This window comes from Ixodes scapularis, unplaced genomic scaffold, assembly GCF_016920785.2.
Source record: "Ixodes scapularis isolate PalLabHiFi unplaced genomic scaffold, ASM1692078v2 PGA_scaffold11__112_contigs__length_91849675, whole genome shotgun sequence".
Lineage (NCBI taxonomy): Eukaryota > Metazoa > Arthropoda > Arachnida > Ixodida > Ixodidae > Ixodes > Ixodes scapularis.
Genome location: NW_024609837.1, coordinates 69,249,292 through 69,265,531, shown reverse-complemented (window position 1 = coordinate 69,265,531; position 16,240 = coordinate 69,249,292). Strand labels below are relative to the sequence as shown.

At 45.5% G+C, this 16,240-nt stretch overlaps 1 protein-coding gene across 1 annotated transcript in view; it reads right to left on the bottom strand.

Moving 5' to 3' along the window:
• Positions 1–245: 245 nt before the first annotated feature.
• Positions 246–16,240, bottom strand: part of LOC115332220 (A disintegrin and metalloproteinase with thrombospondin motifs 7-like) — a 70,562-nt gene continuing 54,567 nt past the window's right edge. The window contains exons 13-14 of the mRNA XM_040208886.1: positions 6,984–7,094; positions 246–311 (exon numbers count right to left, since the gene is read on the bottom strand). Coding sequence (XP_040064820.1) covers positions 246–311; positions 6,984–7,094 — 177 coding nt within the window. The remainder of the gene's footprint in view (positions 312–6,983; positions 7,095–16,240) is intronic.

Here is a 16,240-nt window from a genome sequence, read left to right as displayed (position 1 = left end):
AACGCGTCTAGCATAGCAGTACAACCGATCGCGGTGTACCACAGTGATCACAAAGTTGTGGTTACTGTGGTGATGAATACGACAAAATAAAGGCTATACCAACCACGAAGTTACGTGTATGCGTCTTTATTCAATCAATATAGCAATATCCATATACATCAATATAGTTGTCAATATAGTCATCCCAATACAGCTTCGCATGGTTAGCCTTCTTCACAGAGTGGAATGGCACTAAGTTTTTTTTTTTAGTTCTTTTGCTGTTTTTTCTTGTCAGCCAAGAAATCTCGGCATACACCATGCCAACACTCCTTCTGCAATAAAAAAAAAACGGGTTACTCCGACAATATCTGTACTCACCTGGAATTTCGTAATGTCCGACATCTTTTACCCTATTTGTTATTTTGTTTATTTGCAAAAGTTTCTTAACGCTTTGAAGTCGTAGGCCCATGGCTGTTATGCAAAAATATTCCAAAAGCCGGGAATCATAATGATCAAAAAAACTGCTCCGACTTTACTCAACAAGATTAACAATTGTTAATCTTGTTGAGTAAAGTCGGAGCAGTTTTTTTGATCACCATGGCTGTTAGTAGGCACAATAAACAAGCGGATAAATATATAGGTCCAGACATGCGCGGCAGTTTACTGCAAGATATGTGGAACGCCGTAGAAAGACAACCAGCTATAATATAAACATTACTTAATCCCCCCAAACCACAGGTTAAAAACGAAACACACACACTCAAAAGTTTATTCCTGGATTAAACTCCGTTGTCGTCTTACAATTTCTGTATTTAAGAAAACGAAATGACTACATTCCTAGAATGATTATCAGCTGGCACCTCTACAAATTGCAGAAATGACTTGGTTGTTTTTGTAGATGATTCTGCTGAAGTCGGGAACGTCAATAAAATAACTACCTCTCAATGTAAATTTAAGAAATGAATTTGTTTCTATGTTTTTCAGAAGAAATGTGTAAAAAATTCTTTCCTACATTTTAAGAGAGATGCGGCTCGAAAATTGGCGATATTTTGCAATCTATTGTGATTTTGTGTTTTAGAGTAGTTTATTATATTGAGATCTTGATATTTTATGTATAAATAATGAAGGCCGAAAGTGTTAGCGAAATCAGTCAAATTTGCATTTGAAGGCCTGGTGACCCAGAAGACCTAAAGATAGAGCCATGCTCGTGTGCGCTGTTCTTTAAGTTGGAAGTTGGAAGTCGTAACAAGCCATTTTCCTTCTTTACTTTTTCCTCAGGTAAGTTCGCTCTTTGCAAAATTTACAAAAAAGAATGCATCCTCTGTGGGCAACGCTGCACAAAGTCGTACCACAATAGGTTAAGAAACCGAATTTTGCGGTCGATTTAAAGAGCCTGGCCGCTCCTTGATTAACCCAGTATATCGCCGGGGGCCGCAATCTCGGCAGTAGCGAAACGTGGCAGTCCACACCAGTCCACCGCAGACGAACTAAGAGAGCGGAAGAACGACATTCATGCTTTCACATTCACAACTCATAAAAAATACTGAAATGTCCTAGACTTTTTGTTTTGTTTTGTGAGACACATTTTTTTTAAAGCTCAGAAGTCAGAAACTCATATCGACGTTTAATGTAGTTAATTTATACTATAATAACTTCACGTTTAACATATACATATATATATATATTGAAGGGTTTTTTAATGGGCGATGATTTAATAGAAGTAGGTTGGTAACAGACTGCTCTACAGAACGGTTCGATCGCCAACTGCCTTGTCCTCGAGCACCCAGCACGAACTCCCCAGCCGGGGCGCTTCGTCTTCTTTCTAATATTTCCCGCCGGTCGGGTGGAGGGCTGGGTGTCAGTCAGTTTGATGTAGCGTCATCGGGACTATGGAAGGGTTTCATCCTTGCAACGTGAACGATGTCGGTGGATTTAGATCGATGATCTCGGGGGGGGGGGGGGGGGGGGGGTGATAGTGCTGAAACTTGATAATCTGTGGGCGATAGGCGGCGCAGAACAACACAGGGTCCGACGTATTTCTGAAGGAGTTTTTCTGACTTTTCCGGCTGGCGTAGAGGCGTGGCTAGAAGAACCCTGTCTCCAACTTTGTAGGAGGCGAGACCATGGGTTTCCGAATCGTGAAGTTGCTGCTCTTGCTGTGACCGTACGGTGTGCAGACGGGCAAGGCGACGGACGTCCTCCGCTCGGCCAACGATGTCGTTGGCATAGGGGCTCAACGGCTGGTCATTTAGAGAGGGCAAGATCGTGTCCAGAGGCGTAAGAGGCTCGCGAGCGTATAGAAGATAGTAAGGCGAGAATCCTGTAGTTGCTTGATGCGCAGTGTTGTAGGCGTAAGTGATGTATGGAATGATGGCGTCCCAGTTGGTGTGGTGATCGACGACATACATGGATATCATTTGTGATAATGTTCGGTTGAGGCGTTCGGTGAGTCCATTTGATTGTGGGTGGTAAACACTGGTTACTTTGTGGATTGTGTTGGTGAGGCGCAATACTTCTTCAATTAGCTTGGCAATAAGCGGGGTTCCCCGATCACTGATGATGATTTGAGGTGCTCCGTTCCGCAGTAAAATGCTGTGGAGAAATAAATCTGCGGCGTCTCGGGCAGTAGCCGTGCGTACACACGTAGTTTCTGCATAGCGTGTAAGGTAATCGACGGCAACAATAACTCAGCGGTTGTTGTTGGTGGAAATCGAAAAAGGACCCAAAAAATCGATGCCAATTTCTTGGAACGGGGACTTGGGTGGTGGTGATGGATTGAAGAGGACCGGGTGTCTTGGTCGTGCGACCTTTCTGTGTTTGGCAAAGAAGGCAACTTCGAATGTATTTGTTAATTGTGCGTGACATGCCGTTCCAAAAATAGCGATCCCGGATGCGGAGATACGTTTTGCTAAAGCCAAGATGTCCGGCCGTCGGGTCATCATGATGGGCGCGGATGATATCTTTTCAAAGCAGCCGAGGCACGACCAGAAGCCAAGGGCGTCCATGGGGTTCGTAGTTTTTTCGGTAAAGAACCCCATCATGCAGCGTGAAAAGGCGTGCACGCCGTTGGATGCGCCATGATGAGGGCGTGGTGGGTCGGAGGAGGTGGCGAACAATGGGTTGTAATTCTTGGTCCGAAAGTTGAGCATCCGCGACGTCAATAGTGTCAAAAACTGCAGAAAGTTCAATCTCGGTATGTGGTTCATGAGGGGAAGAATCAGCCGAGAGTGGACACCGCGACAAGGCGTCTGCGTCTACGTGGCGTTTTCCGGATTGGTAAACAATCGTAAAGTCGTATTGCTGAATCTTGAGCGACCAGCGTGCCAGGCGACTAGATGGATCCTTGAGCCCGGTCAGCCAGCAAAGGGCATGATGTTCTGTTACTATGCGAAAGTGAATTCCGTAAAGGTATGGACGGAACTTTGAAATTGCCCATATGACCGCAAAGCATTCGCGTTCGGTGATGGTGTATTTGCGTTCACATTTGGTTGGTGTGCGGCTAGCATATGCGATCACACCCAGGGTGTTACGAATGCTTTGCGCAAGGAGAGCGCCCAGGCCATGACCGCTAGCGTCTGCGCGAATTTCTGTATCTGCACCTTGTAAGAAATGTCCAAGAATCGGGACGGAGACCAGAGCCGCTTTCAGAGAGGTGAACGCTTCCATTTGATCTTGGTCCCAGTGGAAGAGTTGGCCAAGACAAAGTAACTTTTTGAGCGGTTCGGCGATGTTGGAAAAAGCCGGTATGAATTTTCGAAAGTATGTGCAAAGACCAAGAAACGCGCGGATATCTTTCAAGTTTCTAGGAACTGGAAATTCCGAGACTGCTTGAATCTTGCTTGGATCAGGACGAATTCCGTCGATACTGACCAGATGACCAAGTACCTTGATTTCTCGAGCTCCGAATTTACACTTTTTAAAGTTCAGCTGGAGGTTTGCGTTACGAATGCAATCTAGTACTTGCCGAAGTCGGTGTAGATGGTCGTCAAACGTTGTTGAAGAAACCGCAACGTCGTCGAGATAGCATAAACAGATATTCCATGTGAGGCCCCGGAGGAAAGTGTCCATCATGCGTTCCAACGTTGCTGGGGCATTGCACAGTCCAAACGGCATGACATTGAATTGGTATAGGCCGTCAGGAGTAACGAACGCTGTTTTTGGTTGTCTTCCTCAGAAACGTGAATTTGCCAATACCCACTGCGTAGGTCTAATGAGGAGAAAAAAGATGAGCCCTGAAGAGCGTCTAGCGTGTCGTCGATTCGAGGTAGCGCGTACACGTCTTTCCTGGTGACTTTGTTAAGGCGGCGGTAATCGACACCTAACCGCCAGGAGCCATCATCTTTTTTCACGAGCATTACAGGAGATGACCACGGACTTGACGAAGGTGTGATTATTTTCTTGTCTAACATGTCAGCGACATTTTCTTTTATGGTCTTCCGCTCGGCAGGTGATATTCTGTATGGCCGGCTTTTCAGGGGAGTGGCGGAGCCGGTGTCAATTTGATGTGTCACCGTGGTCGTCTGAGTAAGGGCGTGGCGACTGAAGTCAAACAAGTCGCTGTACGTAGTTAGTAGACGTTGGAGAGATGTACGCTCAGTATTTGTTAGGGAATATCATTTGGGCAGTACACTCGCTGGCAGTGTCAGCCGAAGCAGCTTGTAGCTTTGTCGTAGTAGTTGCTGAAGATAAAGAGGCGATAGCATGCTCGCCACACGTTTGGATTGTGGCGATACGCTATCCACGAGGTAGCATGAGTGGTTTTGCAGAAGGGTTTGTGATGTATAAGTGAACTCGTCGTGTTTTCACCATGGCAATGGTGTGGGGAACTAGAACGCCCTTCTTTGCAAAAGTAGTCGCGATAGGCTCCACGAGACCGCAAGCACTGTTAAAGCGGGATTCGGGTACCAGCTCTACGGAAACTGCTGAAAACGCGGGCAGGCATATGTCGTCTGCAGTACGAAGAACAACCGGAGGCGAATCGGGAAGAGTGCCTTCTGTATCGCAGATGTTGAGATGGAGCTCGCCGCTGCTACAGTCAATAAAGGCCTCGTTTGAAGTCAAAAAGTGGCACCCGAGGATGACGTCGGCGACGCAGTTTTGTAGTACTGTGAAAATGACAACGTAACGGCTTCCTCCGAGAAGCATGGACACGGTTGAGTGGCCGAGGGGTCGCACCAGTTCTCCATTGCCGATGCATAGTAAGCGTCCATGAGGGGGTGTGAGCACCTTACGCAAACTGCGGCGAATGCTTTCGGCAATGCATGATTTGGCGGCACCGGTATCCACTAAAGCCGTAAATGTTTGTCCGTCGATTACAATCTGAACGGTCGTCGGTCCATTACAAGGAGGGTTTTTGTCGAGTTTGAAGAATGCAGCCTGACCTCCGGTGTTAGCACAGGCTGCTGGGCTTAGTTTGATGTCTCAGTAGGTGCGGCGACGGCGTTGAGGGGCGACACAGAGCGCGAACGGCAAGGGTAAGGCGATGGCGACCGGCCCCGGCGAGTGGTGAGCGACGAAGGGGGAACTCGAGCGCGTCGGTCTCCAGAAGGGATGCTCTCCTTGTGGTAGGGGGGGAACGGGCCTTGGGGAGTGTGTCGATAGACGGCAGCATCCGCTGATCGGCGGCAGTAGCGTGCAATATGTCCCGGCGTTTGACAGTTGTAACAAATTGGGCGGTTGTCGTCTGTGCGCCAGATGTCAGTTCGTCGACGTGGGCCATAGGACCCTGTTGGAGGATAGACCTGGTAAACGGGACCCCTGGTGTAGCGGGGCTGAGGTTCATGGCGCCATGGAGCAAACAAGTGGAGCCACCGGCGCTGCTGGTATAGGCGGGGGTGTTGGCGGAGACAGGTGTCCTAACGCAGAGCGAATTTCGTGTTGCACAACCTTTTGAATTGATTCCACATGTGGATCTTGGGGGGCAACGCCGACACAGGGTTGTAAGTGAGCCAGGTAAGGCCGCACTTCATCTCGGATAATGTTCGGGATCATTGTATTAATGTCAATGTTAAATGCAGGTGCGAGGCATACCTCAGGGAGCCGCTGAAACAGTTGCTTGTTGATGCGGGCACTTTGGAGTTCCTCGTATTTCTTGCATTCGCCGATAAGGTTTTGGACCGTTGGAGGGGATTTGGGAGCGACGATGGTAAAAAGTTCCTGCGAAAGGCCCTCGAATAGGTGTCGGATGCGGTTCTCCTCTGGCATGTGAGCATCAACGCGGCGACACAGCCGGAGAACATCTTCAATGTAGGCAAGGGATGATTCGGTGTTAACCTGGTAGCGGCGAGCCAATGTTTCCTTCGCCTGTTGCCGGCACTGTTCCGGCTTACCAAAGGCGTCGGCAAAGCGTGTCTTGAAGGCGTGCCAGGAGTTAAATTCCTTTTCATGGTTGTCAAACCATTGAAGAGCTGTTTCTTTCAGAAAGAACACTACATTCGCTAGTAGTTTGAATGAGTCGTCCCACCGGTTGTATTGACTTGCCCGGTCGTAGCTCTTAAGCCAGTCGTGGACGTCGGAATCAGAAAACCAGCGAAGAGTGGTGGGTCGCGTTGTCGGTTCTTAACAGCTTGAGTGTGTAGCGGCGGTGCCGCTGAGGTTGTGGTCACAGCTGTTGCCGGAGTCAGAGAGCCGTGGGCATTGTCTCCTTCTTCAGGTATAGTGGCTGTAGTGCGGCCACTGCGGAGTTCCAGACCGAGGACTTGAGGTTGGTCGATGCGATTGAGAGGTTGGGGAACGGAAAGACCTCCACCTCCTGAAGGTTTTTTTTTAGTAGGGATGATTTAATCGAAGTAGGTTGGTAACAGACTGCTCTACAGAACGGTTCGATCGCCAACTGCCTAGTCATCGAGCACCCAGCACGAACTCTCCAGCCGGGGGCGCTTCATCTTCTTCCTAACAATATATATATATATATATATATATATATATATATATATATATATATATATATATATATATATTGTGATCACGGCGTCTGTAGAAGTTATAAGCAAGGATGAACTTGCCTTTCCTTTAGCATCACATCTCCATCCGTCCAGTGCAGTGTATGTTGTGTAGGTGTAGAAGAGACCCCAAACACGGGGTGTACAGCAGTAAAATCTACAGTCCTCGAATCCCTAGAAAAATATCGGTAAATTTACGCAACCAATTAGTTAAAAAGTGCAAGAATAATGGGAATTAAAATGGTGGGATGAACTACACTTCGTCTCACCCCCAGACCAGATGCAGCCGAAAATACGGGCTAATTGGATCAATACAAATGCGTCAAAAGCGCACAGTCATGATGTTCTTAGTATTTCTGTACATGTTATATTATCAATGAACCAATCATAAACTAAAAAGGCTCAGTGACTTGCGCTTTTGAAAATGCTTGATTAGTCCCTTTTTCTTTTGGCGTCGGCAATGTCTTGAATTAAACTGAAAAAAAGTATAATTGGTACGCGATTTTGTAAGGCAATATGTGCATAAAACATAAACAGAATGAGAGGAACACAACACAAAGCTCTACGCTCTACTTTCCATTGAATATTTCTGAAGTAAACGAGACTTTTAATAAACCCTATCAGGTTGCTCCGTAAAAATTCAAAATTCTTATCGGATATCTGAACTGAAGGTGAACTTATAAGTTATACATATGCTATCCCCCTGCAATGAATGTTGTATGATTCATGCACTTCTTATGATAACTTGCTTCGTAACGCCCAAGAACAGAATTTACAGACAAGATCCAAGCGAGCTGGGGAATTTTCAACATTGTAAAACCCGAGACGTAGAAGGTAAACGAGAAGAAAAAAGGGGACAACACAAACACAGGTCTGTGTGGTCCATTTTTTGTTCTCCATTTTGTTCTCCGTCTCGGGTTTTAAAATGTTGAATGTCCCAAGAACATTTATTTTAGTTAAACGCACAAAAGAGCCCAAAATATAAAGACGCGATTTAAACGGGACAAGCGCTAACTTTACTCTATTTTACTCAGGAGGAAGCAAGGCATATATAAATACGCAAAGTGGCAACAAATAGAGATATCAAGACGTTATCTGATCCTGCAAAAACTAAAATTCATTTTCATGTGGCACAATTGACGTGTCGCTGACACATGAAGTCCCATTTTTTGGTAAAAAAATGGGACGGCATGGTGTTAGTTACATGTCAACTTCAGTTTTTGCATGAACAGATAACGCTTGATTGCTTTATCTGTTGCCGCTTTACGTGTGTATACTTGCTTTGATTCTTCAAAAGTAAAAATGGTTGAAAATTAGCGCTTGCCCTGTCTACTTAATGTGTTTGTCTTTTTTGCGCTATATTAAATCTCTAACTAGGATAAACCACCTAGCCCAGCAACTTCCCTTACTGGATAGTACTTTTTTCTGGAACTGGGGCGCAATGACATCTATGACAATGATTAGCCCAGTAGCCCGAGGGCGAATGTTTTTATATAGTGCGTGCTGGCGTCCCCTATCGTTTAAACGGCCTCCCTTTTGGCCCACATACACTTCTGCAGCTTATTATTCAGTACCCGCAGCGCCTTCAGGCATTATAGCGAGAGGGACGGGGGGGGGGGGGGGGGGGGGAGGGGGAGGGGGAGGGAGGGAGGGAAGGCGAGGGATAAACACACACACAAAAAAAAGAAGTAATTATTATCAAATCATCTTCAACATTTTTAAAACCTTGCGAGAACAAACTTATTCCCACACATCTCGTGACATCCAAAGCACCGTCCAGATTTAGCATCATTCAAGGCACTCCATCAGATTTCTCGACACTGAAAACAGAGTACCGTAAAAACGTTAACGGCACTCTTTATCAGATAATTTAACACGTTCCATGTGTAGGCTCGGTAGTTGTTCCTGGAATGCAGCGACGCTACCGCTAATCGGGCAGAGGATCCTGGCGATCTTTAACAACCTTCCATACTCTAGAGCTCCTCTCTCACAGTGCGCACAGGAGATGGAGCTACTCCACACCTTCTCCTCTCGTTACATTACCTTCCCACTAACCAATGAGCGTCGATCACCTCACTCATCCTCTCACAACAGTCAACCAATCATTGTCAATTCCCGCGGCCATGCGTTTATCCCTGCTGCTTTCTTATCTGGGTTTCACGAAATGCCCAACACCTAGCAAAATAACGTCTTACGTTAAATGATATGACCCAAGCAGTACGTAGAAGGTATCACTTCAGTCGTCTATAAAATCCCGATGAGCTACGGAAAAGCATACGTCGGCCGAACAGGAAGACGCATGAACGCCAGGGCACTCGAGCGCTCACTCGTAGTAAAATATTTTCCCTCTGGCAAATTTGGAATTTATTGTGGAAACTTCCCACGCGCCCTTGTTCCAGAAAAAAAAAATATTAGGACTTTAAGAAGTAAATTACCGCAAGACGTGTATGAATCATGCAACGGGGAAGGAGCATATTCATAAATGCTTTGTCATTTCGCCGATTCTATAAGAAAATTGAATTCCTACGCGAGCAACATGGGAGGGTTTATAAATAGTTTTTTTTTTTTTTTTTCATTTTAATGCACGGAGAAAACGGGAGAGAGAAGGACAAGTGAGAGCGCGTGCAGTTACTTCAGAACGCCGAGCTCTTATTGGAAGGATTAGTGGGTAGACCTAAAGCTAGCCGCCTTTGTCTCCACTGCATTCGTCGAGTATACGTTCGAACGCGAGAGCCAAAAGCCAAACCCAGGCTTTCCGCGTTTGATGAGTGCAGTGGAGACAAAGGCAGCTAGCTTTAGGCTTACCCACAAATCCTTACAATCAAAGCTCGGCGTTCTGACGTCACTGCACCCGCGCTTTCGCATACTTCTCTCTCTCTCAATTTCTCCGTGCATTAATATAGAGCTGAAAGTCGCACTTCGCGTTCTGTCCTTCTCATTTTGTCTGTTTTACGGTGCATATTGTTTAAACAGTACTGAGGAGCCGAGATTAGAACTGATCTGTGTAATTTCTAAATATATATGATCATTGCGTCCTTTTGCAAGCTAAAAACAAAACGTAGGGTTCACATTATTTTATAATGAGGAGTGCCTAAACACAGCATGTTCGGGTATAGACTTTTGCGAGTGCGGCCTCTGGACGCCGCCATCTCGCTGCTGGTGTGGGCAGGTCGTCTGGTAGTCAAGCATTGCTGAGGCATACCCGAAACATCGGCAATACTTGCCAGTCAGACGATCTGCCCACACCAGCAGCAAGATGGCGGCGCCCAGAGGCCGCACTCGCAGAAGTCTATAGGACGCGTTCACTGAACGCTATATTCATAATTTTTTTTTCAGAGCACACGCTGAGAACTGGCTCACGTTTGTTTTCTGTTGAAGACGACATCCTCTTTGAGTGTAATTTAGGTTTACGCATGTTCCATGCTGCATGCACCCATTCGAGTACGTCACTTTTAGTAGTAAAAAAATATAAGCTATCTCTGATCTTTCGTCCATACAAAAGCATAATTTGGCGTTGAAGGAATATGCGTTTACTATACACCATATTCTACCCCATTGAAAAACGAAAATCTCTACTTCACTCCAGGGTATTGTAAATGTTAGAGAGGTTCTCTCCAAAACTTTCTCAGGGGTTGGTAACTAGCCGAAAATTTGTAAGAGACCTGACGTATATTTCAAGAATTTCAAAAAGTGCGTAAGAAACCCGTAATGGTTTTCTTTACAGGCCTGTAAGGACTGTACCAATTTCTTTTTTGTGAAGCCACGGACTTCATTGAAATTGTTTTATCGTGTCTGTGGTACACATCACGTGAATCTGCATTATATATGTTTGTCGGGGAAGCCCGTTGGTAATTTTGTATTCGGCGGCCGCAACGAGCGAACGCTCAGCGTCGTCGACCTGTACCATGCGTTTACCACCTTCGAGAGCATCTCAGTGTGCGGATCAAAATGAAAGTTACTCAGTTCCCTGTTTCTTCCGATTCTTTGTCCTCAGAAACTCATCCAGTGAAAAAAAAACAACGTCGCCGGAGGTTCAACCGCGAAGGCACCAGCGACGCCACCATGAGGATTTCTCAACGGCGGCGTACATTTATTTATTTATTTATTTATTTCAAAATACTGGGACCTCGATGAGGTCATCGCAGGAGTGGAGAGAAAACATACATACGAGGGTGGTCCGATAAGTACTTAGCCTACAAAAGAAAAACAAAAATTTTGGAAAAGTGGCGATTTATTTTTTAATGTAGTCTCCGTTTAGTTCGATACACTTGACCCAGCGATGCTCCAACTTTTTTAACCCATCTGAAAAATAGGTTTTCTCGATATCTGCAAGTATTCTTCCGTGGCGGCGATGACCTCCTCATTCGACTCATATTTCTTCCCACCGAGTGATTTTTTTCAAGTTTGGAAACAAAAAGAAGTCGCACGGTGCCAAATCTAGAGAATACGGTGGATGGGGCAGCAGTTCGAAACCCAATTCGAACAATTTGGCCGTGGCGAGGGCGGAGGTGTGAGCCGGTGCGTTGTCATGGTGGAAGAGCACTTTTTTCTTCGCCAAATGGGGCCGTTTTTTCTGCAATTCGGTGTCGAATCGGCCCAATAATTCGGCATAGTATAGCCCTGTGACCGTTCTGCCCTTCTCCAGGTAGTTGATGTAGATTACACCTTGTGAATCCCAGAAAACGGTGGCCATCACCTTTCCAGCCGATAGGACAGTCTTCGCCTTCTTCGGAGCACGTTCGCCGGGTGAAGTTCATCGTTGCGACTGTTCTTTGGTCTCTGGTGTGTACCAGTGAATTCATGTTTTGTCGACGGTCACGAAACGACGCAGAAACTCCTTCGGATTGCGCTTAAACAGCGTAAAAAACTGCTCTGAAGTGGTCTCATGGTGGCGCTTGTTGTCCGGAGTGAGCAAACGCGGCACCCATCGCGCCGACAGCTTTCTCATGCCCACAATTTCATGCAGGATATGACCCACGCGGTTTTTTGTGGTGCCTATTGTCTCAGCTATCTCACGCACCTTCAATCGGTGGTCTGCCAATACGAGATCGTGGATTTTTGTCACATTATCCTCCATGGTAGCCGTTTTCGGGGCAGCTGGGCGTGACTCACAAAAAACCGACGTGCGACCATGTTGAACCTTGTTAAACCAATTTTTGACTGTCGCCATCGAAGTAGAAGAGTCACCCTACACAGCATTCAAGCGCTATTTGATTTCACTGCACGATTTCCTTTCCAAAAAAAAAAAAAAGGATCGAATCACCGGCCGATATTGCTCTTTTTTCATTTTTCTAAAATTCGCGGACACGCCCGCTTCCAGATGCGGTAAAAACAAAACTATGAGTCCGATTTGGTTGAAATTTCGATAGCAGCTGTCTACGAGAATGTACTACACGATAGTACATTTCTCTTGTGATAGTGGCGCCATTGGGCGGTGAGGCTAAGTACTTATCGGACCGCCTTCGTATGCATTCAAAAAGGCCATCGATTAAAGATGTACACACCCTACGAAACAAAACTTAGAAAACCGTGAAAAATGTAATATAGAAAAGAGTTCAAAAACAAACACATACACTTCAATTACAGATTCCAGGCACTATACCAGAACACCTACTGTATTTATAATACAAACCTATCAAAATCGAGACAACGAACTGATCCATTTATGTTATTCCAGTTATCTATCGTTCCAGGAAAAAAAATAATATTTAAAACAGTTAAGGTGGGCTCTGTACGGTACAAGATTTAATGGATGGAAGCTTCGAGTGCGTGATTCAGTAACAAAACCAACATATTTTTCCCGATTAAGTGCACAGTTATTATTCACTATTATGTGTAGGAGCTTGAGCCGTTCTACAGCGCGACTAGATTAAAGAGGCGTAAGTCCTATGCCAGTCATAGTAGATGTAGGAGAAAAATTGCGGTCATATCTATTAGAAACAAATCTAGCTGCCTTTGATTGTATTGGGTCAATCTGCTTAATATCACCCTTTAGATACGGTTTCGAGTTTGTAGTTCTTGCTAAACGTGCTACTGATAGCTCGTATGTATGTATGTGGCGAACCTTCTCAATTTTATTAGTTTAACTGCCGTACAGTCGCAATCAAACTTAACTGGAATACTCAAACACCCGTCTTTATTCCACAGGGCGCTACCCTGGAGGCAGCCTGTGGTTCCAATTCGTCAGGTGTCGGAGGGCGCATCTTGGAGAGAGAAAGGGGGGAGGGGGGGGAGGGGGGGGGGAGGCGCGGTAGGTTCTGAGAGAGAATGCTAAAAAAGACAATGAACCGCTTTGTATAAGACAACTCATTTCTCGACAGAAAAAAAAAACAAAAAAAATCAAGGTAAAATAAAACCATATTGAGAATTATGTATTTCTCATGCAGCTTGTTTAATATCATCTGATGCGATACGCACCCGAGCTCTGAGTTTACCGCGCTCCCACCTCCCTCCCACGCTATGTAAAAGGCCGTATTCAACGTGATCAACTGATATGGCTGCTACCAGCTTTGCGCCCCACGGATAAGAGAACACTTCTTCGATCGTTTTAGCTAGGCTTTATTGCGACTGTATATCTCAGGAATTTTTCCAGTGGCACTGTGACTACCTCGAAAAAATGTTTCGCAACGAAGAACTCGGTTGTTTCAATTTCTTTTGATCGCTTTGTCTACAGCTGCTTGCTCTCGGGTTTGAGTACAGTTTGGTTCTTCGTCTATTTGCGTTACAAGATGCGCGTAAAACTGGATGCCTAAAATAAACTTTTAATGACGTTTTATACTCCGGTTTTGGTAGAGGGTTAGTGTCATTTGGGTGTTCAAAGTGTTGAAAAACTGAGGGGTCTGAAAGGGTTTGAAGGGCTAAGGGGTTTGATGTGCTGAAGGAGTTTGAAAGGCTGAGAGGGTCCCATAACACATCAGGACTGAAGTGTCATTCTCCATAGAGTACAGGAATCATTGAATAATATTATGGCGTTGTGTGAATCGCCCACTCGCGTGCGTGTCCTCAATCGCCTCCATTGTCGCTCGCGTTGCCTGCTACATCCGGATATACACAGCCAGTTTTTGGCATCCTTTTGGGGACGCAGATGGCGCTGCACGCTTCGGAAAAGGCCTATAGACTCCTTCCAAAAGACTGGCCTCCATTGACAGCTATGTGCTGCCGTCTTGGTTGTTCAGAGGCAAAGCACCGGCATAGGAATCCCCAGTTGGCGGGTTTAAATCCCGGCCGAGGTGTCTAAAAACTGACCGAAGATTATGAAACCTTTTCAGAATTCGCGTGCCATTTTTAGAAGGTCGGAACCACAGCACAACGGCGGAACGACCGACATCGCGGAGGGATGCAAGTAATTTTATGAGATAGCCAACGGCGGAGCGCGGCCAGTGCCAGGAGCCGACGAGCCAATCAAACAGTGTCGAAAGTGCAATGTCACTGCGCTCGTCATCTTTTTTGTAGGTGCTTTTTTTCTACTCCAAACAAACGCATAAAATGTGCTCGATATTTTGGCTTTAGAGCTTCATTGTGAAGGGATTACACAGCTGCCAGCGGCTCTTTGCGGAAGAGCCAAGGGCGTCATATGAGGCATTCCACTGGAGGAAGACGCTGGAACGATACACACAAAGGTGGTCAACGACAGAAACCCAAGAGCGATAGCGGCAAAAGGACTGGGTAAGACCACAAGTGTAATCGTACTCTTCGAAGGGGAAAAGGTCCCCTTCACAGTGAAATACGGTCCTACGCTGCTACACTGCTCGATATATAGAAAGCAAGTCGACATTTTTTATGAATGTGGAAGACTTGGGCACCGAATGGACGTTTGCTCGGATCCGAAGAACAAGAACTGCAGGGGCCGTGGTGCCCTATTTACACTTCATACCTATATGCTAGAAAATCAAATTAGAGTAGCGAACGAATGACAAAAAAAAAAAAAAAACATAGTTTATACGCACACCAAATTTTCGTACAACAAAAGAAAATCAATTATGTGAAAGTGTAGCGGAGTACTCGCAGCCGAAAACAAAGACAAGATTCTGCGACATCGATGATTGATGACAAGGAAAGTAAAGGTGGTAAAAACAATGAACAAAACGATTCTTTAAGTGAGTGTGGAAATGGAACAAATACAATGTCAAAAAGACATCTGTTCCAACCTTTAGCAGTTAAAGAAATTAAGTGAAATTTTAAAGCAGAGTGTGTATTACCTTTGTTCTGGCAGTAATAAACAATGATAGCTTCTGCTTCTCGCGCATCGTAGAATAAAAAAGCGTGACTTTTCTAATGCGCTTATACACCCTTCAGAGACCAAAAATCGGTCCTACGCCTCCTTGCCCTTACGAAGCGGTCTGTCACACTGGACGTGTCAACATGAATATCCCGGTGAATGTTCAAAATATCCAGTTCCTTTAGACACTCCCCGGTCATCTTGAATCGGAACCACGTCATCAAGCGACATAGTTTTGAAAATGTGAGCTCCGCCGTGGCGATGCTGACTAGCAGTGAGGTAAGAATCTGCAGTTAACGTTCGCACATTCATACACACATCCCAATCGCAAGCGTGAAGGGACTCAACGACTGTACGCAGAACGGGAATGTCTCAGGTTTGTCGCAGTCAATTTGTCTTTCACATGAGCAGTTCCGACGTAAGAGTTTTCGCCATCGCAGTTCGGCTATTTTACCCTAGGATGCAATGATACCGACCTGCCAGTCTCTCTATTTGTGCGTCGTTGCCTTCAATTAAGTATGTTACGAGAATACGGGGTACACATACATTCAAATCGTAAACCGAAAAGGTTTCTTTGGAAAAACGTGGAGAGATTTCCATCATTGACTCCAAAATCGTAATAAAAACTATCTGCCAGGAGAAGGTTCGAAGCTCCTCTACCTGCATGTCCTGGCTGTACATATGTATGGTTGCGGTCCGGGGAAGATTAACGTAGACAGCTATTTCGCTTGCGGTAGCTTTAACTTTGGCAAACAGTTGGTTAAACTCGGTTTCACACATCCCTCTTTTAGACTTCTGTTGAAAGAGAGTGTTGTGCAATAACTCGACCGCAGTTTCCAGATCAAGGGTCTCTTTCTGGAAAAGCCGGCTCAATGGCTGTGTGAGGGCAAAAATGTCACTCATTGTGAGCAGCACAACACGGAAATTGCCAGTGTGAAGGGCTGCAATGAACGTGCTTGCCTTAGCTGCAGACGACGTCTGTTTTTTTATTAAAAATTAAAACAGCGCAAGGACACGGAGAAGAACAAGAAGGTAGACGAACAAGGCGCTGACTTACAACTAAAGTTAATTTCTGCTAACATCAAGTATAAATACTGAACGT